General features: G+C 35.8%; 3 protein-coding genes across 4 annotated transcripts; 1 reads left to right on the forward strand and 2 right to left on the reverse strand.

Annotated features, from left to right (window-relative positions):
- Nucleotides 1-19: 19 nt before the first annotated feature.
- srrd (SRR1 domain containing) lies at nt 20-2,589 on the reverse strand. Its single transcript, XM_077223416.1, has 7 exons — nt 2,245-2,589; nt 1,984-2,024; nt 1,728-1,891; nt 1,545-1,643; nt 1,325-1,476; nt 486-531; nt 20-339 (listed from the first exon to the last, which is right to left on the reverse strand). The coding sequence occupies exons 1-7, from the start codon at nt 2,382-2,384 to the stop codon at nt 145-147; spliced, it is 837 nt and encodes a 278-aa protein (XP_077079531.1). The 5' UTR covers nt 2,385-2,589; the 3' UTR covers nt 20-144.
- Nucleotides 2,590-3,186: 597 nt separating this feature from the next.
- rad9b (RAD9 checkpoint clamp component B) lies at nt 3,187-13,555 on the forward strand. The gene is made up of 11 exons (XM_077223408.1): nt 3,187-3,359; nt 3,450-3,520; nt 3,993-4,130; nt 4,385-4,499; nt 4,723-4,822; nt 5,328-5,434; nt 5,827-5,933; nt 7,763-7,827; nt 7,949-8,050; nt 10,070-10,415; nt 12,009-13,555. Exons 1-11 carry the CDS (start codon nt 3,326-3,328, stop codon nt 12,180-12,182), a joined length of 1,359 nt encoding a protein of 452 aa, XP_077079523.1. The 5' UTR covers nt 3,187-3,325; the 3' UTR covers nt 12,183-13,555.
- On the reverse strand, nt 12,010-24,172 carry pptc7a (protein phosphatase targeting COQ7 a). 2 transcript variants are annotated; one of them, XR_013201101.1, is made up of 7 exons: nt 23,624-24,153; nt 21,051-21,230; nt 19,259-19,457; nt 17,045-17,168; nt 16,828-16,957; nt 15,458-15,607; nt 12,010-12,143 (listed from the first exon to the last, which is right to left on the reverse strand). XR_013201101.1 is itself a non-coding variant. In XM_077223415.1 (6 exons), exons 1-6 carry the CDS (start codon nt 23,823-23,825, stop codon nt 15,549-15,551), a joined length of 894 nt encoding a protein of 297 aa, XP_077079530.1. In that variant the 5' UTR covers nt 23,826-24,172; the 3' UTR covers nt 14,213-15,548. The 2 variants fall into 2 exon arrangements, 1 of the variants encoding a protein (XP_077079530.1); XM_077223415.1 differs by lacking the exon at nt 12,010-12,143 and having other exon boundaries at nt 14,213-15,607; nt 23,624-24,172.
- Nucleotides 24,173-26,762: the final 2,590 nt, after the last annotated feature.

The raw sequence follows: 26,762 nt of genomic DNA on the forward strand, positions 1-26,762 counted from the left end.
AAAAAATACACAGTTCCCCTTTAAAACAAAAAAAAAGTCTTATTTTTATTATTTGAATAAAAAAACCAAATGTATATACAAGAAGAAACTGGAAACGAACTAGTAAAATATTTTTAAAAAGTAAAGTTTAAAGTAGTGATGTTTTCAGCTCTTTTTCTCTCTCTGGATGATCTCGAGATCTTGGCAGTGTTGGTACAGTGGCTCTGAAGGCTCAATCCACATGGTTTCTGGCAGTTTGTTCAGCTTGTCCAGAGGGAATTGAATGAGCGCCGTGTCATTGAACACATCCATGAAGCGCGGTGCGCAGGGCAGAGGCGTCTCGTCACACACACTTATCACCTAAAACAACAGATGAGTCAAGGCCACTTTTCTGATATTAAGAACGAAGACATTCAATTGACATTTCATCAGACAATTCTCTGTTGAAACTCTTCATAAAAATCCATGAATTGTAAAGGTGTACTGTAAATAAAAGTCAAAGTTACATTTGAAAGGAAGCTGTAGTCTCTCTCAAACTCTCTCTGAAGCATCCTAAGAAGAAAATTAAACAGACATCATGCATACACACAATTTTGCCTTTTCAGCAGCATAAAGTAGTAAATACTAGGCTTGTAGTAGTGTTTATTTTTTATATTATAGTGTTAATTAGGATTTTGATTACACTTTACAATAAAGTTTCATTAGTTGACTTTAGTTAACATGAACTAAAAATGAACAATCCTTCTTACGCTATGTATTTATAAATATTAGTTCATTTTAATTTCAACATTTACTAATACATTATGGAATTTAAAAGTTGTATTTGTTAACATTAGTTAATGCACTGTAAACTAACATGATCAAACAATGAAAAGCTGGATTTTTATAAATTCTGTAACAAATGTATTGCTCATTGTTAGTTAATACATTAATGTTAACAAGTTTTAATTTCAGTTTGATTTATTTAATTTTAATTTCATCTTTAGTTATTTTAGTATATCAAGAACTGAATAATGTTACCTTGACAATAAGCTGGAATAAAGTTTTGTTTATTTCAGTTAACATTTATTATATATCAAGTACACATAGAAAGTTTTTTATGGTTTTAGTTAATGATAATAACCCTGTTTTGTAGTATGTGGACAGCCGAATGCAACTCTCATCGGTGCTTGTTGAACATTTAATTGTAAAACCATGTGCATTAACAAGGAGCTGCTTCACCCTTTGTTTTTATAAACATTTATGCTCACACTGATGTTGGGCAAGAGCCTGGCTTGCTGGGAGCTGAAATAGTGAGGACGTCCACATGCTATTGGTCATGTGTCGTATAAGTCTAGGCACCTACCTTTCTTGAATGCCATGAAAACGGTTGCCAATTATAATAATTTTTTGCAATGTCTGAGGCGTCCAGTTTCTCCACAGCAGGTTGTTATACAGAGCCTTCCCACAATGCATCAGGTAGAACAGGGTGGGTTGATAAACTGGGCGCTTTCCCTCCTGTTAGGAAAACGATGCTATAAACTGAGAAACAGAACAAAATTATATTGACACTATGTGTGACGCACCTCATTTTCAGTCAGCACGGTGAAGCCGAGCTCTTTGAGAGCATCACACTCTGACGCAGAAAACACCGGATCATACACACTGCAACTGCCCACTGGAATCTGAGAATGCATTAAAAATCGAACTGCATTAAAAATACAATGCTTAATTGAACAAATCATATCACATAAATGAAAATTGTATACCTGGAGCATCTCTAGAAGCAGTAACAACATTGCTAGCTGGTATCGGGCAGATACACAAGAAGCAAAGTTACCCAAACCATAACACACACAGTGCTGAAGAAACGCATCTCCATTCAGATCGGAAGACTCAGAAGGATTGGAAAGAAGATGCTTGGACAGGAGATCTGGAGGTGGAGATGGGAATGTGGTAATTTATTTAAAAAAAGAGTACATTATTTTTACGTGTATGGCCCATACTGCAGTAGTTCAACATCACCTCTCCATTCCATCCAGACTTTTTCTCCTCTCAGTTCATTCCTGTGAAGAAGAATATTTCAGAGAGCTTGCAGACAATATGAATACAAACCTTAACATAAAAAAGTACTGGTATCAGATGGTAATATGATTGATTACCAGATTAATGTACTTTCCTATTTACATGGAACTCCAAGGTATTTAAAAGAATAACATGGTGTTATAATGGTAACATGTTTAACAGTGTCACTGCTTGGATTTGACATGGCAGATAAACTCTCACATGGCGTTTGTCATCTTCTGTTTGTCCAGTTTGCAGTCAGACACCTGGTGTGTGTCTAGTTTTGAGTTTGAAGGATGTTGTCCTCTTCTAGCAGCTCCTTTACGACGCCCTGCTACCTGCCAGTCATCATTACAAGCCATAACAGCTAAAACCTCTACCCAGAATAAGACAATTTACGGTAAAAACAGCTCGAAATACGTGATCAAACTAAGAGAGGATCAGTCGGCTTCCATATTAACACATTTTGTATTTGAATAGTGTAAATGACTCTCTTATAAACTTATAGCAGATGAGATGTCCATATGTACAGCCAGACAACCATGTGAATGTTTTGTGTTACGATGTAATCGTTCCGGTAGGCCGTTGTTCTTAATATATACAGTTCCTATGCTTTATACAACCATAGACAGTAAAAGAAGTATACAACCTTCTTTTACTGTCTATGTATACAACACATTTTAAAAATGCAAAATTGTTAAGACGCTAATAAGTATATATATTTTTCTAATCAAGAGGTACATGTGTGTTTGATCTGTAGTATTTTGGTTTATTCGTGTAAATCTTTATGCACACGTCCACTACTTTCCGTTCTATACAGTATTGATGGTCTAATTTTTTGCAACTTGTGGTTGAAAGGTTAGAATTTATTTCCTGCTCAACGGTTTCAGTTATATATATATATATATATATATATATATATATATATATATATATATATATATATATATATATATATATATATATAACCAGTTATATTATATTATTTTGTAACATATATAATATAATATAATTGAAACCGTTATTATAACGGTAATATTATATAACATTATATATAATTCAATAAAATCCTAAATAAACTTGAGATCAGTAGCGCTTGGTTTGCCGGACACTAGATGGTGCGCGCTCGCTTCTTTCCCGCTCGCAAGCACTGAGGAATCTGAGGAAAAACTGTTTATAGTTTTTATTCTCTAAATTCTCAATGTTTCCTGTCAGAATTTCTGCTTTATCTGAATAATGAGAATAGGTAGTGCATCGTTTAATCTTCTTCCGGTAAATAAGTTATTGAGCGAAGAAAAATAAAATGAAGTGTATCATTGAAGGCAATGGCATTAAAGGTATGACACATTTTTACTCGATATTATAACGTAACACACTCCGCGTTTCATTTGTTTATAAATACCCCTGTTTAACGTTACTGTTTTTAGTATTTGGAAAAGCAGTTCATGCTCTGTCAAGAATTGGTGATGAAATATGGTTGGATCCACTGGAGGAAGGGGTAGGCTCACACACACACACACACACACACACACACACACACACACACACACACACACACACACACACACACACACACACACACACACACACACACAGGCTGTGTCTCAAAAACTGGTAATCTGCCTTATTAGACATAAGACAGGTTTTAAGACACAGTCTTGTGTGTAAGGTTCCAGTTGTTGGCATTAATTAACTAACAATGAAAATACTTCTTAGTTTAAACATTTACTAATCTAGGCCTACCTGTTAATATTATTTATTGGACCACCTGAGCTAACATGAACTAACATTGATCAGTTGTATCTTAATAACTAATTTTAACAACATTAATTATCACTGCAACAAATGCATTTATCTTTGTTAGTTAATGCATTAACAACTGATAACTCCTGCTGGGACCTAATAGTAAAGTGTTACTCATTTATTTTGTCAATCATTTTTAATTTTTCCTCTCTCTCTCTCATCTATAGTTGGCTGTAAGGACAGTCAACTCATCTCAATCGGCTTATGCCTGTTTCTACTTCACACCTCTGTTCTTCCAGAAGTATATTCCAGATCCAGACACCCAGAAAGACTGTGATGCTGTAAAATGTAAACTAAACATAAAGGTACTAAACACTCAGAACCATAGGTTTCATTTAAGTCTTGAAGGTTTGGTCAATGTTATTATTACTGTACAACTTTTGTATTCTGTTAAATGCAAAAACATATGAGTATATGGAATGTTTCTTAATAACATGTTTTAAAAATAAAGCATTATTAAAACCTGTGATATAAATACCCAGTGCCATAACTCATACCCATCAGTATTATTCATGCACAGTATTTACTGGTTATTTTATGCTTTTAAAATAATTTTCAGTGCGTTCTTCCCCTTTTCCGCTGTGTTGCGTGGAGAGAGCGAAGTGTGGATAGATGTGAGATAACCATCAGTATCCCAGACAGCAGGGTGATATTTCAGTTTCACTGCAGACACGGTTAGTTCATTTGCATGTGAAGTGTGTATTGAAGCTGGTAATGCATTGACAGAGGGATGAACAGATTGATGTTGGCGGTTGTAGTCACAGGGTGTCAGCACACTTCAACTGGACTCTCTTCTGTGATGATGAGATGCTAGAAATCATTTCCATATTGCATTATTCATCACAGCTCATCACATTTGTTCTAATCAAGATGTTGGCACTTATATGTGTGTTTTAGGAATAACTAAGACTCATAATTTGGGGTATCAGGAATCTGAAGCTTTGCAGGCCGTGTTCCCAGCTCACCTCTGTCCAAATGTCCTGAAGGCCCAGTCCAAGTAAACACACGCACGCACGCACGCACGCACGCACGCACGCACGCACGCACGCACGCACGCACGCACGCACGCACGCACGCACACACACACACACACACACACACACACACACACACACACACACACACACACACACACACACACACACACACACACACACAATTCAGCATTATTTTTTTGCAGTTTCCTTTGTAACACTTTACAGTAAGGTTCTACTTGTAAACAGTAGTTAATTACATTAGTTTACATGACCTACTACTAAAATCAAAAGTTGCATCTGTTAGTATTATTTAATGCACCTGGTCTAACATGAACTAACAATGAGCAGTATTTTTTATCAACAAACATTAGCAAATACTGTAACAAATGTGTTGCTCACTGTTAGTTAATGTTAGCTTATGCTTTAACAAACACAATGGGACCTCATTGTAAATTATTAACGTTTAATTTTTGTAGGATAGTCCAATCATAAGCTGACTTCAAACCATTTTTGTTTCTGTGTCAGACTTTTAGGCGACATTGTGGTGCATTTCCCGATTTCACAAGAAGAGGTCACTCTTTCCATTTCCTCTTATAAAGTTGCATTGAAGACCTTTTATGAGGCAGAAAATGGTAAGGCTGTGTTTTTAATCGTATACTACCATGTAGCACTCTTACTATTCTTGCAGTATATAGTATTAACATTCATCTTTAAATTTTTATATATATATTTAAGTACTAAAATATTTTTACACCAAATAAAAATAACCATTTTATGGATGACACTCACTAAAGTAAAAGTGCAGTGTGTTTTTCATTGCTTTACTTACTATCTAAATAGTAGGCAGTGAGTAGTAAGCTAGTATTACATTTATATTTGCTGGAGAGGAAAGTAATTTACATAAATTCAGAACTGCATGCAACCTTCGTGTATTTAGACTTATGTATACTACTAGAGCTCCTGTATACTCAGATGTTAAACATCATGTTCCTGCATTAATTACATCTTGTTTGTTTGATATCAGGTTGTATTAAAGGCATGAACACAGAGCTGATGCTGCACCCAGATGAGTTCGACTATTTTCAGGTTGGAGAGGATTCAGCCGTGACCTTTTGCCTAAAAGAACTGAGGGTGAGCATCCAGTAGGCCTACAACATGTTTTCCCACGTAAATACTAACGTAAATAGTGTAGAGGTGAGGTGTTTGTGTCCACAAGCCAGAATATTTTATTTGATGTGTTATCTGATCAGTGCATGAGGATCTTTCCGTATTTGTTTTTATTGCCACTTATTTCTGTCCTGCAATGTAGTCGCTGTGTGATACATATTTACTCAGGCGAGTTCAGAGAAAGTGTGTCATTGCATGTGAACTGAACAGACTCCAGTGTACTTTTAAAGGGGAGCTATTATGACCTTTTTTCAAAGTCATTTTTTTTTTTATGTGAATATTATATTTTCACATATTTTACATTGTTACAACTTCTCTCTTCCCAGTCTGTTAGTAACGTTCTGTTTAGTTCCTGTTTCTATAAAGCTCCTCCTTCCGAAAAGCTCAATGTGCTCTGATTGGTCGGCTGGATCAGTGTGTTGACATTGGTCAACCACTTCGAGTGTGTTTTTGAAATGTTCCGTCCGTTACCATAATGGCGTGTTTCAACACACTACTAATGCAACTCAACCAGAGCCCGCCCCTTTATTTTGTGTGAATTATTTAAATGAGGAATATTGTGACATGTTCGTTCCGGAAGAAAACTCAAGACTACATTGGAGCCGTTTCAGGGAGTTTAACTCACTTTGGAGTGACTTTGTGCTTTGTAACGTTGCAGACCTTTTTCATGCACAAACAGCAACATTACACTCTAAAGAAAGTTAATAATAATAATAATAATATATTTTATTTGGCGGACGCCTTTCTAGGTACACAAGGACATCTTACAGGTTAAGAGGGCATAAAAGAGGGAATGAAATTAAAAAAACATTAAACTTCATAGTAGTACATTTTACGAATAGACAACATCTGAAAAGTGCTAAGAACATCAGAAGAGCAATAAAAAAGTGTGTCGGAAGGGTGACAATGTAGTGCTCTGTAGATTTAAAGATTAAAAGCTTTCTTAAAAAGGTAGGTAAAGTTGAACGTGTTAAAAAAAAAGAAGCATAATAAGGCCCCCTTTACTTGCATCCAGGTGTGCTATTTTATTCATTTTGTGGTAATCTGCATTAATCAGCAATATTACTTTTCTCAAAAAATGTAATTAGTTGAATAGAAAAAAATACCAAACGTTTAAAAAAAACAAAAAACATGAAACTACAATCATGCTCGATGATCACTTCTGTGATTTTGGAATTGTAATGTATCCAAAATGTATGAACACAAGTTAAGTTTGTATTCTCTAGCTCAACCTTTGACCCTGATTTCCAGGGAGATCTCGTGGACACTGGATTATGCCGATGATAGTACCGACCCTTTTCACGTACGCGCTTTGGCTGTATGTCAGTGGCGTAACTTCTTGGCAGGCCACAGTGCAGTATTTTTCTCAGTCATTGATGCAGTGGGACAGATGCTTGGATTCTAACCAGATAACCTGTCACAATGAGTTACAGCACTGTACAGCACACTGTGGTCTGGACACACACACATGACTGACCTTCTCCTCATGCAGTCTTAAACGGGGTTAAATACATCTGTTCGGATCAGTGTGTTCCTTGTGTATAAAACGCTGTACAAATCTGTTTTGGCAGATCTCAATTCTTCAGTATGTGCAGGGTTGTCTTTGATGATCTTTTAAATTATATATATATATATCATTTTAATAATTAATAATACATTATTGTTTAAATTATATATATATATATATATATATATATATATATATATATAAATAATTGTAATGTAAATATATATATATATATTTATATAAATAATAAAATGCAAATAATTATTTATTGTTAAATTGCTTTTAGGGGCTGCTGTCCTTTGCTGAGTCTTATGGTCTACCAATATCTTGTCAGTTTGGTATTGCTGGACAGTAAGTCTTTAATTTTGTTTTCAATATCAAACCCACATATATTCAGCTTGAAGTCATATTTTTAGCTGCACAATAGATAACCAACTATAGCTGTTAGTTGAATGATTCTGAACTCTTTCAGGCCTGTATCCTTCACTGTAAAAGACATGACGCTGGAGGCCCATGTTGTGTTGTCCACCTTAACGGATCCGAACAACGAAAGTCCATCTCAACCTGAACCTGGGTATTTCATTTTAACCCTCATATTCACATGCATATACTGTACGTTCACAACAGACTTTGTATTTTCATGATGGACAGATGTTCTTAAAGGAACTTTTCATGCATAAGTTAAATTATTTTAGCATTTACCTTAACCTTCATGTTGTTCTAAACCTTCATGATTTTTTAAGAAGACCCTGGCCCTCCCAAATAGACAGAATATTCCACCCCGTAACCTTGTTTCATACAGTTTCTTTCCTATAATTTCAAATTATAGGTGCAATGCAAATTCAAAACCACTGTGACATAGAGCCTTATCCATAAGCACCAAGTCAGCAGTTGAGTTCAGTGACGGCTTTAGTTCTCTAGTTTACCTCGGCTTATATATATAGGGTAACGCAGAGCTAGAGCTGTGACATCCTGGCCTGTCTCTCTCTAATCTGGGCAGTGATGTCACTGAATTTGCACCGCCTTCTCGTAGAGTTTGTGCTTGTATCAGTGTCAGTGGTTCTGTGTGTTAGTCTCAAGTAGAAACAAACATCTGGGTCACCTGTTGCGTGCAGCTTACGTCACCGCTGACTGTTTATACAGCCAACCTGCAATAATTCATGCTAGTGAAAGCTAAAATAAATAACTAGTCTTGATTTTTTTATCTCTTGATTTTAAAAGGGCAAAGAGTTTATTTGCATATGTTAGATGTCAACAAAGCTGTTTAGTGTAAAGACAAAGTCTACCATCCAACAACAAGGCCATTTATGTTGATTCTTGTTTGGATTGAAATGATTGTTAATTATTTGAACACTAAAAAAAATTATATAATACAAATAAATATTATATAATTTTATAATAATAATAATATAAAAACACATACATTTATTTAGTAGATGCTTTAATCTAATGCAGTTTACAAATGAGGAGAAACAAAGGACTGATCATGAGGAGATGATTTTTAAAGGAACAGTTCATGCTAGGAATAGAATATGAATTTATGAATTTCTTCCATGAACCACAAAAGGCCACTCTTTAACATATAATGGAATTGAATAAGGAAACTTTTAAGCTCAAAATGCCACCATAAATATTTGAATGGATGTAGACAGCAGAGAGAAAGACACTCATACGAGTTTAAAAACAACATGAAGTTAAGTGAAAGATGGCAGAATTTTCATTTTGATTAAATTAAAGCATTTTACTAAACAGTGCCCTCATAGTGGAGTAGATAAACAGATCTTCCTGAGTAAGCTGAAACAGTTGTTGTAGTTGCTCTCACATGCAATGGAACGTTTGTCCCGTGGGCCTTAGTTCTGGTACAGAGACAAATCTGAACATAGTATAGCCCTGCCCCCTGAGGAGCAATTCACATATTCAGAGACATGCATTCATCTTTCCTTCACACACCCTCCCCCACTGTCACTGTGTGATTCGTCCCCTTCTCTCTGTTGCCTGTGCTGTCCCTCACACATTCCTGCACGTGTTTCGTTACCCATAGCACTTACATCACTCAGGCTGTGCTGCAAACTCTTTACTTACAGGCACACATAAAAAAGTTTTACACCTGTTATAAAGATGCTTTATTATACAAATTCTTTGATCGCAGGGGGGTCTTGCAATTTAGCCAAGGTAACAAACATCAACAAACTTCAAAGAGTCAATTTGATATGCTTTACACTACATTAACGTTGTGCTCCAGAGCTGGTGGGGGCAGCAGAGAGTCTTATTCTGTTGAATTGCTTGTTTGGAAACAATGAAACAGAATAAAACACAACGGGCATGTTTAAATGATTGAAACATAGTTTTAGCTACAACAAACATCAGTCTGTGTTTTCTCCACAGTTTTCTCCAGAGAGGCTATATATAAATGAACTCAATTAAGAACAAAAATTAAACATCACTGAACTTACTTACGCTGGACTGTGATGATTTTTTCTTCTGGAAACAAACTTTGTTGCATTATTGTCTTGTTTTCTCTGGTTTGAAACAATCTGTATTGAAAAAAGCGCCATAGAAATAAATGCAATTTGACTTGATTTGTGTGTTCTAGGGATGACTGTCCTGTAACAGTCCCAAAGACCTCCACAGCCGACGTCTCCACAAGTGAAGGCCCCATGGAAGCAGAAGTGAGCATTGCTGAAGTCTCCACAAGTGAAGGCCCCATGGAAGCAGAAGTGAGCATTGCTGAAGTCTCCACAAGTGAAGGCCCCATGGAAGCAGAAGTGAGCATTGCTGATGGGGAACGTGTGGCCTCCAGCCAGGGCAGTGAAGTGTTCAATCCAGCCCTTCATATGAGGAAGATGATTCAGCTTCATGCACCTGGAGAGATCCTGCCAAGACCCATGCTTGTGCCTGAATCGGCTTTGACTACACCAATAACACCAGCCACATTTAAGGTTAGTCTTCTATCAGACAAACAATAAATTGCATTGTGGCATTATCGGATTAATAGCTAAATTCTAATGCACTACCAGTCAAAGTTATTAGATTAATACACATTTTCAAATAAACATTCCTTCGTCAATTTTCCACGCAGGTAGCGAAGGAATTTTTTGTTGTTAGTCACTACATAATTTTCATACTTCCATTTGTGCAACTCAGGTTTTGCTATTATTTGAAAATGTGGAATAATCTAATAGCTTTGACATTTAGAGTTTTGTCATATGTGTCCTATTTGATGCATCAGGCTTTTATGGCTCATATAGTCTGATATAGTGAGAATATTTAGCTTAGACCCGAGGAACAAAAAAAAACCCCATAATTTTCCCAAACTGAGAAAAAAGAAAAGAAATTTGGTGCAATTGCTGATATTTATACAGCCAAAACACAAGATGAATTTCTGATGCTTGTAATGTAAATCAGTGAGATCTTTGTAACAGCACAGCAGATGCTTACACAAAATGCATATAAATATCAGTCATCACTCTTTATCTGCCAATAATAAGTCTTAGTAAGATGATATTTAAATGCTTAGTTTTATGATCAAATCTCTATTTATTTTTTTATAGGCAAAACATACATACAATTATGATTGAGAGATGAATGAATAAACCTTCCTCAAAGGCCTGATGGATCATATTTGATACTCACATTTTAACACGATTTTTCTAAAAAAGTATGTATGGATAAAGTTGCTCATCTTGAAATATTTGACCCTGGATCACATAAACAGTCACAAGTAGCACAGGTATATTTGTGGCAATAGCCAACAAAACATTGTATGGGTCAAAATTATCGATTTTTCTTTTATGCCAAATATCATTAGGATATTAAGTAAAGATCACTTTCCATGAAGATATTTAGTAAATTTCCTACCGTAAATGTATAAAACATTTATTTTTGTGAGTGAATGCAACACAATCGTGAACATAAATGTACAACTTTAAAGGTGATTTTCTCAATGTTTTGATTTTTTTTGGCACCCTCAGATTCCAGATTTTCAAATAGTTATATCTCCGCCAAATATTCTCCTATCCCAACAAACTATACATCAATGGAAAGCTTATTTATTCAGCTTTCATAAGATGTACCCATGTGAACCACAAGCTGAAGTTTTTTTTTACAATTATTATAAAAGGTTTTTACTTGGTAAAAGAGTATAAACAATCAGATTACAGAAGGCATATAGAAGATTATGTGCTGCAGTTTTTACAGCAACATTTCGATCATTTTAATAATTTAGAGACATAAGGTATTTGGCTTTATAGGGTAAATTAAAATAGTAATTTTGTCAAGAATTTAATTTTTTCTTGTCAGGAAGTTAATGTTTTTAAAACACATTTCTCTGCTAAACTAATTTCAGGTAAAAAGCAGAAGCATTTAGATCAAACGGTTTCAGTAAGATTCAGTCAGTCAAGTGTGTCCTAACCAAAGTCTTTCTAGGTTCTAGTATCTGAGGGATACAAAACACCAATTTTGTAGAATGATCAAGCTACATTTAGGTCAAAATTCCAGATGTTTGCATTTACAAGTTGAGGGTCTCATTCTAGATCCGCTCCCTGCTCTTCGGGGCTGTACTGAGTGATGGAGGGGACGGTAACGCTGCAGATTTGCCCAGCCTGGCTTGTGGCAGTGACACAGAGGAGGACGGAGGATCAGAGTCACAGGTAGCACCGTCAGCTAATCTGAAGCAGAGAATGCATGGACGTTACTGCAGGATGTAGCCTACATAAACTCAGAGTCTATTATAAAGACAAAACAGCATATTTTCTGTGGTCATTTGTTATCTTTTATAAAAAAAAAGTGTGGATGATTCAAAGTTTAATTTTAAATTCAATTGGAAGGGCTTCCTTAAATACGGCAGTCAAGGTCTTTTAATCCTCATTAGTGCACAACTTTAGATTATTTTATTAATGTGTGTAAAAGTTGTAAGCTAGATGGTTTTGTTTCTGTTCTTATATGAACATTTTTGTAATGTATAATACATATTTTATGTGTTCAAACTGTTCTTGGAGAGATAAATGTGACAACAGTAAAGTTTGAGAGAAGCAGAGAGGCCAAGTGGGGCAAGATTCACTTTCTGTTGCTGAGGAATGTCTACCTACATAAACATACAGTTCAGATGAGTTCAGTCACTGTGGAGAAGATAAATGAAAACTTTAAAACAAACACATTCTCAAGGACTCCATGTTCTTTGTGTCCACCAATGAGTCAGAGGAAGATTTGACTCACTGCTTTAAAATGCTGCTTGAGAAACCATTATTATATAATCCTGCAGCTATTACTGGTATTGCACACATATCTCAAGTCGCCACATTATACACCTTGTGTTTCGCTCAACTGTTGAATTGAAAAAATATGTTAGGTAGAAGCTTAAACTGGTCTACTACTTTTCTTTTTTTAAGTTGGACAGCCGGTCGAAACAGAATAACTTAATTTCGCTCCCCATGAAGAGGCATTTTGTCATTTGAGCTCCTGATGTGACTGTTCAATCAATCGCTATTAGATTAGTTCATGCTCATGACGTCAGCGTCACGACCATTACTACTGGTTTTGTTGACCGCTGACAAATGCAATCTCCAAACACTTACTGGTGATTACACTCTCATGCAATTTACACCTAAATTGAGCTCAAAATGTAGGAAAACTTGCAGTTACATTAAACTGCAAACTGCAAATACATGGATGCCTTAAAGCTGAAGAGTGTCATTTTGTCTTTCATTTCTCTTCAGGAAGACAATCTACCAATGGTTCACATGTAGCTGACTTATTGAACATTGAACAAAATTAGACACTTCTGCTTCAACAAACTTAAAATCACTACAGAACTAGATCATGAGAAAAGTGTCAGCTACTTTCTGCAGGTGGCCTTGAATACTCATCCGATGGTGTAATCCAGTTAATTCATCAGGGTGCAAATGGCTTGTGTGATTAGAATAGCTCCATAGCTGAAACAAGTATTGCTGTTTGTGTGGGAAGAAGACATCAGTCTCCTGCAGTGTAACATGCTGTGCTTCATCTAAGACTATTATATCCTTGTATAATTATTATACATGCTGCTTTTATGAATAGCTCATATTAAATGAGAGATTACATGCAGTATTTGCTTTTTAAATATTTGTCACACAATTGGTCATCTGTCACATCGCAATACCTACAAATACTATACTACAACTACAAATAAAGCTAAAATGACAAACGTAAAAAACACCCAGCTCTGATATGAATCACATTATAAACTTTGCTTTGAAGCAAAAACGAATTGGAGAAAAATACAACTTAATTTACTTAATGTCTTAATATAATCACAAAAAAGTGTGTATATATATATATATATAGTTCTAAAGTTCAGATATAAATGTCAGGGTTCCCAAAAGGTTTTCTGGAAAAAATTCCATATTATTCCCTCCAGTAATCAGCTATTTCGCCAAATATTTATTTACATTAGTTACGCGCATTTATGCGTTACGTGAAGTGTTTCCCGCGTGAGGTACTTTGTGTTGAACGTTGCCATGACGTACACGCGCTTACAAAACAACTACTATGGTACCTCAGCGTTTGTTGTTGGATACAACAGATGTGTCCCCACATTAAGTCCTTGAATTTGAGGGTATTGGACCTGGAAAGTTCTTGAATTTGAAGTTAATCAAGGTGTGGGAACCCTGAAATGTGTATATTGCAGGGAGACCTAGTTAATTATACAATATCTAACTACAATGCTTCATGGGAAATGAAAAACAGTGACCAACAGAAGTTATAAAAATATAACTTTATTAGATCATGTGATCATGACATACCCACTGAAAGCATTCACAGATGCTAGCATTAGCTTTGTGCGCAAACACCTCGAGGGATATTTTAAAATTTTATTTTACAAAAAGTTTTTTTAACAGAATCCACACAATTATCAAATATATTCTCATATACATCTGATGTGTAATAACTACACTTTCCAAATGCATACATGTCATACATAAATATACAGCAATTTTTTCAAATATCTACAGATCGTAAACGTCCCTCTCTCACATACACGCCACATGCATGTGAACCTCTTAAAAGTGGTTTAAGTGGGACTGTTTTTTTCCTCTCAACACATCCCACAATCCCTTGCAGTCTGATTAAAAAAACTCAGTGGAGTAATAGTTTTAAATTAATAAATATGAAGTGAAAGGTTTCCGTCTCCCCAAGAACTGTAATTTGCCCTGTACTTTGAATTGCTAACACAAAAACCTGTCCTACTCTTTTATTTTATGTAATGAGAACTTGTCTTGAGAAAAGTGTCTTTCATCAGTTAAGATCTCAGAAGAAAGGCCTTTCTATTGTTGATCATTAACTTTGACAGTATTTTGATGAGGTTAAGCGTCATAATCAATCTAGTATCGTAAAGTTATGCAAACGACACTGACAAACTGTCCATTTGCTAGTGAAGAGTTTGTAGTAGTCACTGATGCTTAATAACCTCACATCTCAGCTGACGTCTGTCCAGGGGATACAGATCGGGTGTCTTTTAAAATAGAAAGTAAACAGGCAAAGCGTGTTTTCCATCTCAAGACTCATGTAACTTACGGGCATCTCCCTAAGGCTTTTGCAGAGTCAAAGAATCCCATGGCACAACGCTTCCATCTTAATGTTTCTTCTTGATACGGAAACTTTCTTCTTTTTTTTGGGATGCTTGACCCTAAATCAAATTATTTCGTTCTGCTTTGCTTTTCCATCATTCTTTCTTCATTTTCACCTTCTAAACCTTCCACTCTCAACCATATCATTACCACCTACTCATTCATCACTGGACGGCAGAAATCTTTCAGACGTACTAGAAAAGTGTTCAACACCTGTTTTAGCCCTTGCAAAGCACAACTCAGCTTTAGCAGTCCGTATCAAGGTGATCTTTTACTCGAGCCTGCAGGCAACATCATTAGAAGTACAGTCTAGTAAGGTTGAAGAACCCAGGGAACAGATGTGGGCTTCAAGTCCCTGCCAGAAACAGAAAACTCACACAGCCCTCAATCCTGCCAGCAGGAAACAGCTGCCAGTCCAGTGACTGAGAGGAAGACAACAAGAGAAGCATTTTGCAGCCCTTGCAAACGTTAGTCTGTGTACTCCGCTACAATTGACAGCAGAACAGTGATGTCATCTGGCTTCCCTCCTTCGGAAAGAAGAGAAAGAGGGAATGTTTTCAGGCAAATGTCAACACTACATATTTACACAACATCTAACGTTAGGCTACAATGTTCACATGTGGTATTGAATACAAGCCAGTTAGAAAAATAAAAATGCATCACCCCGATTATGGGTAACACTTTACAATAAGGTCTCATTAGTTAATGTTAGTTTGCTAACAATGAGCAATACATTTGTTACACTATTTTGAATATTTTTTAATGTTAGTTAATACAAAGGTTCATTGTTAGCTCATGTTAGCACAAGTCCATTAAATAATATTAACAGATGCAACTTTTGATTTTACTAATGTTTTAGTAAATGTTATAATGAACATTAACCAAGATTAAAAAATGCTTTAGAAGTACTTTTTAAATGATAGTTTATTTTAACAAATGGTACCTTATTGTAAAGTGTTACCTGATAAAGAATTTAATGAATTGATTAGGGATCAAAAAGATGAACATATTATTATTACCCAATTTATTTTGCATCCATTTCTCATACAAAATGCAATTCTTGACCTATTTTCAGTGGAAAAATCCAACTAATACTGATCATGCATCAATTATCTGACCAGTTATTTTTTAAAATGTTTGCATTTATCCAAAGCAGATTTTTAGCATTTTAAGTATGTTGTTTGTTATGAGTTCATGCATTTTCTGCTTCAGACATTTGTGTAGTCACAATTTTGAAAATAATTATGAATAATCCGAAAATAATCAAATTGAAGTGTTATTTTATTATCATTGATATGCCATTATAGTTTAAATATTTTGAGTTTATATTTTTGTATTTTCCATTTTTATTAAACTAAATTAAAATGTTGCTTTGGCAACTAGCTGAAATATATTTTTTTATATTTTATTTATCGTTTATTTTATTCAAGTAATAAAAATGTTTTAATTTTAAGTAACAAATGGTTTTTGTTTTAGGTAACTATAATAACACTGAAGTGAACCAACCATAATTGTGACAAGTTCAAATTTTATAGTGCATTGAACAGGTAAAATTTCCACCTTTTTTAAAAGCATAAATTTAAATAAATAATTGTAATTGATTCCAGAGAAGGTCTATACACGTAAGCATGACCATTATCTCAGAGAAAGATTGTAAAGAGAAAGTAAATCAGGAAAAATAAAAGTTGTAGCTTGTTTAAAATAAATGAAATATCAATTTAGTCATTTTTAAAAGAGTATATCTCACCTCTGACATTTAAGCCATTATCGCAGGCAAACTGTGCAAAAGGAGACATGTAATTGGGGTCGTATGCTAAAACATGGGCCTGTTCAGCAATACTTTTGGCTGTTTGCTGGATGCTTTCATAGTTGCTATTCTGAAAGCAGAGCACACAATTCGTATTAGTGTTACTGGACGACAGAAAATGGACTGAGTGAAGTGTTGTACGTAGATGTTCCGGTACCTTGAGTTTTTTGAGTTCTTGTAAAATCATGTAGTCTGGCATGTTGTCAAATAGACCATCTGTAGCTGTGAGTATAATGTCTCCCAACTGGACATCGAAGGATGAGCTATCAGCAGCATCAGGGCTGTGGGAAACAAGAGGACATACAATTGTTACTTGGAATGCAAGTAAACTTAATAGTTTAGTTATGAAATGTGATTCCCATTCTGAAGATTGACATATTTGAAAGAAATTAAATATTCACTTCTCACAATGTAGCTCAATGTCTTTAGGTCACCTCAACAATCCATCAAAACCAACTAAGTGGACATTCTGTGCCGTCCCAGTTGAAATGTGTTTGTAGCTCTAGCGTTGCTGTTTGCTGACCATATTTAGAAGCACAGTTGAAAAGAACAAATGCAGTTTCAGTCTAAGAAGCTTTTAGCTTGATCCTCATTACAGTATAAAGCACGCAGAACATACGGATCAGCTGTGAAGTGTCGTGTTCGGTTCCAGGAAGTCAGTAGCAGGCATTATGCCCACTGATACGAATACACTGGCTGTCATTCCCTCCGTCTGTGCCGTGCCCCGGGTCATGCGGTTTAAACATGATACTTAGTTTAAATAAAAAATTCAGAGAATTAAGAAGTGGAAACGGTTTTTAAAAAATGGATCAGTATTAAAGATTTAGACCTGCAAACTGAAGAATATCTGGCCTCAGAGAACTACTTCTACCAGCTCATCTGTCAAAGAGAATCCAGCTAATGTCAGGGTTTACTGACGCCATGCTAAGGTTGTCTCCATTAGCTTGGCGGCCAAGTCATGTGTCTGGAAAGATTATAATTAACTGGATGTAGCTCAGAGCAGAAACAGCTCAACACCACCGCTTAACCATGATAAATTCACTGTAAATCACTGACTTAGGGTCATGTTTACTAGACAGAGTCCCAAGTCATATAATGGAGACCTACTCTGAAAAAATCATTGCTAAGAAAATGATCTGACAGTGTATTGCGTATGGTGAGAGATGGCCCATAGAGAATCACCAAGAGTCGGATACGACTGAAATGGCTAGACAATAACAATAAGGTCAAAAACACTTTTCTGATATTATCCATAGCACATCACCTAATTTCTCAAAGTCTGAAAACGAAGCTATGTTTCAGCTCTTCCTCAGCGCTTGTATACACAGTGATACAAATAGTAAATGGTGGCATCAGTTTTACCGTATCAATTCGAGCGCGAGTCCAATCCTTTGGAAGTGCGTGCAAAACTAGAATTGCTTTTGTAAGAGCAGAAAACAGCGTTTTCTTGACATGTCGACCACATGAACCAAACTCCTCCAGTCTCAGCTACAACTAGTTTGAGGACGGGTCAAAATAGTATTTTGCAGGCAGCCAATGAAGAACATAGGCTGGCATTATGCAAATTTGTTACAAACCTACGTAGGTTCGTGCAGGAATAAAGACTGGAATTGCCGTTCAGAATCGGTTCTTTTGGGAGACTACTCCATTTATCGTGGACTTTAAGACCTTTTACATTCACAAACATGAAAGGTAATTTTTTTTTTTTTTTTAAAGCACTTTAAAGTCTAAACCAGGAGCTGAATTCTGAATTTAGTGATGTAATCTTTGCAGTCGTGCAAATTGCATTGTTTTCAATTTGCTGAAATAACCAACGAGGCACTTGTTTTTCAGTGCTTTCAGCAATCAGTCAACATAGCCCTGTGAATCAAAGCGTGATGCAAACTCTGAATTATGAATATAAAATTATATTATTAATGATCAATAATAAAAGCAGCCTTAACATGGTGTCTCGAAAAGCTTGAGAATAAATCTAGATAAATGGAAAAAATTGTGTGTTAATGTGGAGGCTAGAGTAAAAGTTAAAGAAGTTGCTGCTCAAAATCCTATCCATTTTTTCAGGATAGATTACGCTTGGTGCACAAATCATCAAATTGTGTTTTTTTGACAAAAAAGCCATTCTAAACTGAAAGAGGAGAATAGAGATCATTACGTATCCTAGACTGTAGAGTAGACGCTGTAGTGTTCACACAGAGTGACATTTCTCTCTAGGAGGAACTGCTTATCCAGTGGAGTTAATAACCAGGATCTCAGAGTGAGGACCTAATCATGCTCTCATACTGACAGCCAGGGGATTATATCTCGCTTGCGTCTAGGTTGGGGACAACGATGCTGTTGCATAATCAGAAAGCTAGAGGAGTGAGGGTCTCACCTGTCACTGAGAACGGAGCCCTCTGCCTCAGGAGGGGCGATCGAGAGCTGGAAAGGGGTGTTGAAGTAATGCTGCTGTTCATCAGACCTGTGCACCACCTCTCCGCCTCGAACCACCAGAAAGCCTGAGTCTCCCAGGTTAGCCGTGTGTAGCCGGTGACTCTGCCGATCTAGTACCACGATACATGCTGTACTGCTTCCTGAAGTAGAGAAAGATGCTTAATAAGTTACATGATAGGTCGTTTAAAGCATAACAATTTTATGTAAGTTAGTGAAGCACCAAAATTTAATTAAAAACATTCTACCTAAAATCAAATTAATCTTCATTTTGATGAACCGATATCTTTGTCCATGCTGTTTTCGGTTATTGCATGAACAAAACATTATTTGTATAAAAACATCCATTAATCGCAAAAAGCTTTTTGCTTATAAAGGTCTCAGCTTTCAAATCATCTATTTTCTAATGAAATTCAAATAAATGTGGTTTTGATAGTCTTTAATGTGGTGTGACAGATCGCTGTAGTGCCTCAGTTCAAGCGGCACGTGACCCGATCATCTCTTCCCCTTCACTACTTGTCATTGTATGACATAAATATGGATGAACATCAGAAGGAGTGTTGAAGAACCAGAACAACTTACTGAAATGTATCACGACTCATGCAATCGCTCAATTCGTGTTTCAACTGCGAAAAGACTAAAATAAAACAGCTTGAGAACAATATGTAATGTTACATTTTCCTCAGGAAAGCCATTCAGTGTCTATAGCAAAATATTTTTAGAGCAATTTGCTAAATATATGCACTATATTACTATTCATTATTTTTACTTGACATTTATTATTTAACGTTTATGCCTGAATAAATCTGATTCTGCCATAAACAATTTTTTTTAATGTTTACATTTCAACAATGAATTGGAGTAGAAACAATTACATTAAGTTGATATAAAAACTGCCACTGCAAATTTAAATGTTTGTATCCAAGATTTTTTTATTTATAAATATGATTAATTGAAAATTAAATCAACATTATTTTCAGTGTTTCTTGTTCTAGCTTTGAAATTGTGCAGATTTAATAACAAAATCCAATCTTGTGACCCAATACACTCTGTGCGTGACTCATCTAGCCCACAGTGTGTTTTTGAGGGCAGCACACTGTACAAGTGACTCATTTCAGTCCATTACATTTTAGTTACGGCTTTGATCTTATCCTGAGAAAAATGAGCCAAAGCCCTTCCCAAAAACATTTCGTTCCCAAGTCAGGAAAAATAAAACTTTACTCTTGACTGTCCCAGAACATCCAGTCCTCAATTTTATAGCATATCTGTGTGTACGGTCTCACATGTCAGTGCATGCATAGTTAACATGCCATTGCACATTAACACCTTATGAATGTTAGTCTGATGCTTAAAGTTACTTTGTGGAAAACCTGATCTTTAGTATGTAGCAAAAGATGAAAATATGACGCATTCTCCTGTTCACGGAAGCATATGAATGGGAGTGAACAGAACACAAAATTGAGCGACCGCACTTTAATTGAAGCCAGAGCATAACGTCGAAGCCTCCAAAACACATTATGATCTAACGTCTCTACAGGTTTCATTTGAAAACTGAAAATTTGAAAATATATTTTCAAAAAGACAGTTCAATGCAAATGCTTTTTCTGTGCAGCGCTCTCATTTTGACACTTTCATGTGAAGGGAGATTTCCATTGTACAGCACACTGAACACTTCTGTTTCTACTTGTGAAATGAATTCACTTCATAATCCATAATCTAAAACTGAATATGCTCACCTAATAGCGGTACTTTGTTCTGAAGTAGCTCATAGTAGCTGGTGGTGAGGATTCCCACTGGGTTGCTTGGCACAAATCTCCCTTCTTTGACGAGCCGCTCACACGTCCTCATGAGCGTCCCAGAGAACTGAGAGGGGTCGACCCCATAGTCCCGCCAGCCCCCCACTCCATCAGCCACACCTATAGGTGATATAACAGAAACACAACACCATCAGAAAGCTGCATTTTATAAATGGTTAACAAGCTATTTTGCATCTACAGAGAGAAATTCATAATTATATTCAGCAAGGATGCATTAAATTGATCAAAAGTGACAGTAACGACATTTATAATGTTACAAAGATTTTGATTTCCAAAAAATGCTGTTCTTTTTAACTTTCTATTCATCAAAGAATCCTGAAAATAAATGTATCATGGTTAACAAAAATGTGAAGCAGCACAAATGTTTTCAACATTGCTAATAAGAAATGTTTCTTGAGCAGCAAATCATCACGTTAGAATGATTTCTGAAGGATCATGTGACACTGAAGACTGGAGTAATGATGCTGAAAATTTAGCTTTACATCACAGGAATAAATAAAACCAAAAAAAAATTTTTTGTAGTAGTAATATTTCACAATCTTGTTGATTTTACTGTATTTTTCATCGAATATATGCAGCCTTTTGGTGAGCATAAGAAAATAAAAATAAAAACATTTTACCAACCCCAAGCTTTTGGATGGTAGTGTACATAAATACACCGTAGTCAAGTTTTCATCAAAGGATAACTATATTGTGTTACCATAATATAAAATTATTCATACGGTGATGTCAGATTTTCATGAGCTAAGGTCAAACTGAATTATCTAGTAGGATTTAGAGGTGATCAAGAAGTGAACGTATCTGATGGGAAAAATTGTTGACCCACAAGCGAAAATGGACTTTGAAAAGTAAAAAGTGGTTAACAAGGAGATGAACTGTATTAGAACACTCAACCACAGGATTTCCCACTAAACTATGTAGGGTAATAGCATTTCTAAGCTGCTACTGTATGACACAAAATAGTTATGTCTAGTGATAGACTAATATGTTGTCTACCGGTTGACACCCCTACATGCTTTAAAAATGAAAAGGTTTCATTTAATTTCACTTTAATATGCGATTTTGTGCACATTTTCCATTGAAAACCCCACATCTGTCAACCACTAATTATGCTCAAGTAAATAAAGTGATTTTCAGATTGAAAGATGCAAGCGTTTACTGCCTACACCCCAAAGATGTAATGTGCATGCATTTCCAAATCGGTCCAACAGACAGGGAATTTTCCCTACAATGCCCTCCCAGCTTCCCATCTGACAAAGAGCAGGAACCCGTTCCTGACCATACAAGGCAAGTCCCCACCAGACCTGCATCCTCTTGTGATCTCGCCTTAAAAGCACTGGGATTTCCAGAGATAGATTTGCTGGCTTGAAGCTTGTAAAGTCTTGGTTGTCATTTCTTAGGCCATCACAGAACCCAGCTCATGTGATTGAGATGCAGAAGAGGGTTTAGATCGCAGGTTAATTTGACTTTGACTTATAGCTGTCCAAGTATGACTTAGAAACATGTTAGCAGGTCTACTAACATCTGACATTTGAATTTGTAGGCACACTCCTTACGAGTGGCTTAAATGTCAGAGAAAACTGCTGCAGTACAAGGACTAATCTGCGTCATCTTAAAACTGAACTTTGAAGGACTACTAAAAACTCTTTAGAGCCATCTAAAAATATTATTTCCTTGTAAAAAATATTTGTATTCCCAAGAGAAGCATGAAGTGAAAGATTTGCTTTCAGTGAGGATCTGCAGTTAAACACTGTCAAAGACTGAAAGCCAGGTCTGTGGCCTTCAGTGTTCATCTATTGTTTTGCACCCACATCTTTCAGATGTACTTTAGACAATGGATTTTCTGTTACACTAAAACTAATCTGCACTCTTGTTAACCCCCAAAAGTTCCCATTCTCGGGTTAGAAGCATTGATGTTACTAACAGGTATACATACATATATGGTTATGGAATAATGGTATGAAATATTATACCACTGCAAATGCTCGCGATATAACAGTTTATACCGTCCAGTCACGTGGAGCACCAACATTAGAAACGGGCTCCCACTCATTTTATACTCTTTAAATGTTTGGTGACAGGTGAAGCAATTCTAAATTCATTTTTTTATGCAGTGGTACAACAAGCATTTACACAAGTTTCCAATATATTCAAATACGTAGTAATAAATGAAGTGGATATATTTTAAAGCAGTCAACTGAACTGAATGTTTACTATTATGAAACGTCATTAAAATTACCTTAACATTTGTCTTTATAAAATAATGTTATTTAAAGCATTACTTAAGTTGATTTCATTAATTTAAATTTTTTTAAACATAAATTTACACATTGTAAAGGCTTCCGTTGTTGTACCTAGAAGGCACCGATGTGCGACAGTTGTGACGTCAGAAGCGATTTAACCACGATGATACTTGCCTAAACCAGTTCTTCCAAGCACATTATCTTTGCATACAACACAAATATGCTTTAATGGTTTTAGCAATTACACACCTAACACATCAGCAGATCTGTGTCGGGCTATAAAGCACGCGTCGTCACCATAACACATCCCTTTCTTCAAAATCCCCTTGCGAAAGTCCTTCCCGAAGCCGAAGCTGGCGGACACCAGGCTGTAGTCCCGGCTGTCGGTTTGAGAGAGTCCACCGATGACCGCCCGGGCCACCAGTCGCCCGTACGAGAGAACGGACAACATCTCCCCCGGTAAACGTTAGTTAGACTCAGTACTAACAACAGATCCACGGCCCTTGATGACGTCTGGAGGTGTCACTCACACACAGGCTGCAACCGCATCCACAATGTTATTAAACGACCTTACAACCACATCAACTTTCAAAATCTCGCTGCCTTTACGACTCAATCACCGATCTGGCGCATTCAGCTCTCCATGGTGATCGATCCGATGTGATTCAGAACATCCAAGTCGAACCGGGTTTTATAAAACTCATTTTACTCGCGTTGAGCCCCATCGCTGCGCGCTCGCGTGTCTGTTGCTCGTGCACTGAATGCCGCGGCGCGCGACTGAAGTCTTGTGACTGCTGTGACGCCAGACGCCGTTACGCAACCCGTGTACCTTTAATGGAGTATAACAGTTTAATGGGGACAAGTGAAAGAATAGACAGGACTTTGATTTCATTTATAAAATATAACGTACAAATTGAACCCGGTGGCACTTTTTTAATACAGTTTTGATTTTATGACTAAAAATGTCAGATGGAATAAGGATGTAATCACTCATAAGTAAAAAAAATAAAAATCCTTGTTTATTCGCACTAGTGCACACAAGTTTTCAAAAAAAAAATTAAGGTAAACAATATTTTACAAATATAATGTATTTTGACTCATGAATATTAATAAATGGGTTACTGTGTGTTTTTGTGGTGATGCAGATTTTTAAAAAAACCGAGCTTCATGTAAAATACCAGTAATTGGTAAAATACAAAGACATTTTTTAAGATTCCACTTGAAATATTCAGATTCTGGTTGTAAACAATCTTATTTTATATAGTTTAATGTGGATTTATGATTCAGAATAGAGTATTTTAGGAGTTATAGACAATTTTGGAGGGATAGTGCATGTTAACAGCTTGTGGTTTCAGTCAGTACAAGAACATGGACTTCCTGACCTCTGTTTCTGCCGCTCTCGACACGTGTAAAACTTGGCTGAATCACTGATATGACAAACTAGCATCAGTACTTTCAATTAAACCTGTCTTATTATGATGTTAGTAATGTGGTAGAAAAACTCCCCTGGTTCCACAGACAAGGCTTAAGCCTAGTCCTAAAATGCATATTTGAGCTGTTTTAACTGAAAGCAACTTGCACTGACATCTTTAAAATATGGCAGTGCCACTGTTTATGGCAGTGCCACTGTTTTGTCTCAAGATGCACAACAGTCATGTTTTTTAGGCATTTTTATAAAAGCTACTTAAATGTTCTAATTGAAGTATGCCTAATCCTGTCTGTGAACCCAGGCCTAGATCTGGTAGTATATAATATTGAGGTTTGTCTATTTCCAGTGGGGTGGTTATGAAATAGATATTTTCACGTAATGAAGTCTTTGCCGCCATCTAGTGGTCGTGCTGGTGCAGTACAGCTTTAGACAAACCAGATTAATTAAATGACACAAACCAGAATGACATCCGCTGATTATAAGGTTATGTTGTCAACGATTTTCTTTTATTTGTCTTTAAAAAAAAAAAAAAATTTATGACTGATGTATTTAAAAACGTGTCATCTGATTGTCTATTAGATTATTTTTGTCTTGCATTAATCCTAATTATACAACTTTTGCTAAGTACTCGATTTAGTTCCCATGCTGCTGAAATGGCATTAAAAAATAAATATAAATATCAAGCAGTGACTAAATATTTTAGATACTCTTCTCTTTTTCTGTATCACTTGTGCTATTACGTTCAATACTGCAGTGTAGGCCTGCAAACGCTGCATGGTATTTTCACTGCAAATGCCTGGAAAGTCTAATATGTTTCTTTTGTCTACATAATTTGAAGCTTGTTTCAGTGCCAGTCTTTAAACATAAGTTTTAATTCACGTTTTTATTCAGCTAGGTTAAAAAACACCCAGTATACTACTTATAATAAACTTGTTCACCTAACCTTGCAAATCTTTGAAAGAGACTGTAAGGTTATTGTGATTTGTGTTTGTTCAGCCTGAGATGACTCACCACTGCAGAATTCTGTGTAAAAATGTACCTTGACTTCTTAAATGTTACGGGTTGTGAAATAACAAGAACATGAGGCCTTGCAAGTCCACTACTTAGACAGTAGGTGGCAGTAAGAGCTTATGTTAGAGGTCTCTCTTTACCAGTGTTTTTCTGCTCCGCTTTTTTCTTTAGTGTCACTGAAAAGAAATAATATGGAACTTGAATGTGAGTTTGCTGTCTGTGTTGAAGTTGATGCAATATAAAAACCGTGTACCGTGAAGTAATTGCAAGAAATGTAGGGCTACTTCGATTGACAGATGCAGTCCGATTTACGAATATATAGTAGCCTATAATAGTCTTCAGTGTCACATGATCCTTTTTTTAAAAAGAGATTAATACTTTTATTCTGCAAGGATGTTTAAATGGATAAAAGTGATATTAAAGATTTATATTGTTAGAAAACATTAAATCATTAAAATAGAAAACAATTAACATGTAATAACATTTCACTAATATATAATACAATATTTTTGTTTGAGTGTATCTTTGTATTTTCTTTCTTTATAGTAAAATAACACTTGCTTTGCTATTTTGCTAACTTATACCATGGCATTCATAAGTTTATAAATTGATTTAACTGTCCAAATATTGTTTGGGGCTGCTGTAAATCAAAATGATCAGAAATCAACATTATGCAAATATATATAGGCTAATGAATAATTTTGCTGCACATGTTTTATTAGGCACTGTGTATCATCATAACCTATAAAAATCACAAAACCAACTCTAATATTAAATGCATTCTCATTTGGTTTAATAGTTCAATTCAGTGCTGGAAATGTACGATTATATAGCACAGGACTGTACCATATATGCATAACTACATCTGAGAAAGTCATGATGTTTATTTGAGAGCTGTTGAAGGTGAGATCTTTCACTCTCTGTCCTTCTCCTCCCCATGTGTGATGA

Source organism: Siphateles boraxobius, unplaced genomic scaffold, assembly GCF_051911475.1.
Source record: "Siphateles boraxobius isolate OS27281-9 unplaced genomic scaffold, OSU_SipBor_1 9, whole genome shotgun sequence".
In the NCBI taxonomy this organism is placed as follows: Eukaryota; Metazoa; Chordata; class Actinopteri; order Cypriniformes; family Leuciscidae; genus Siphateles; species Siphateles boraxobius.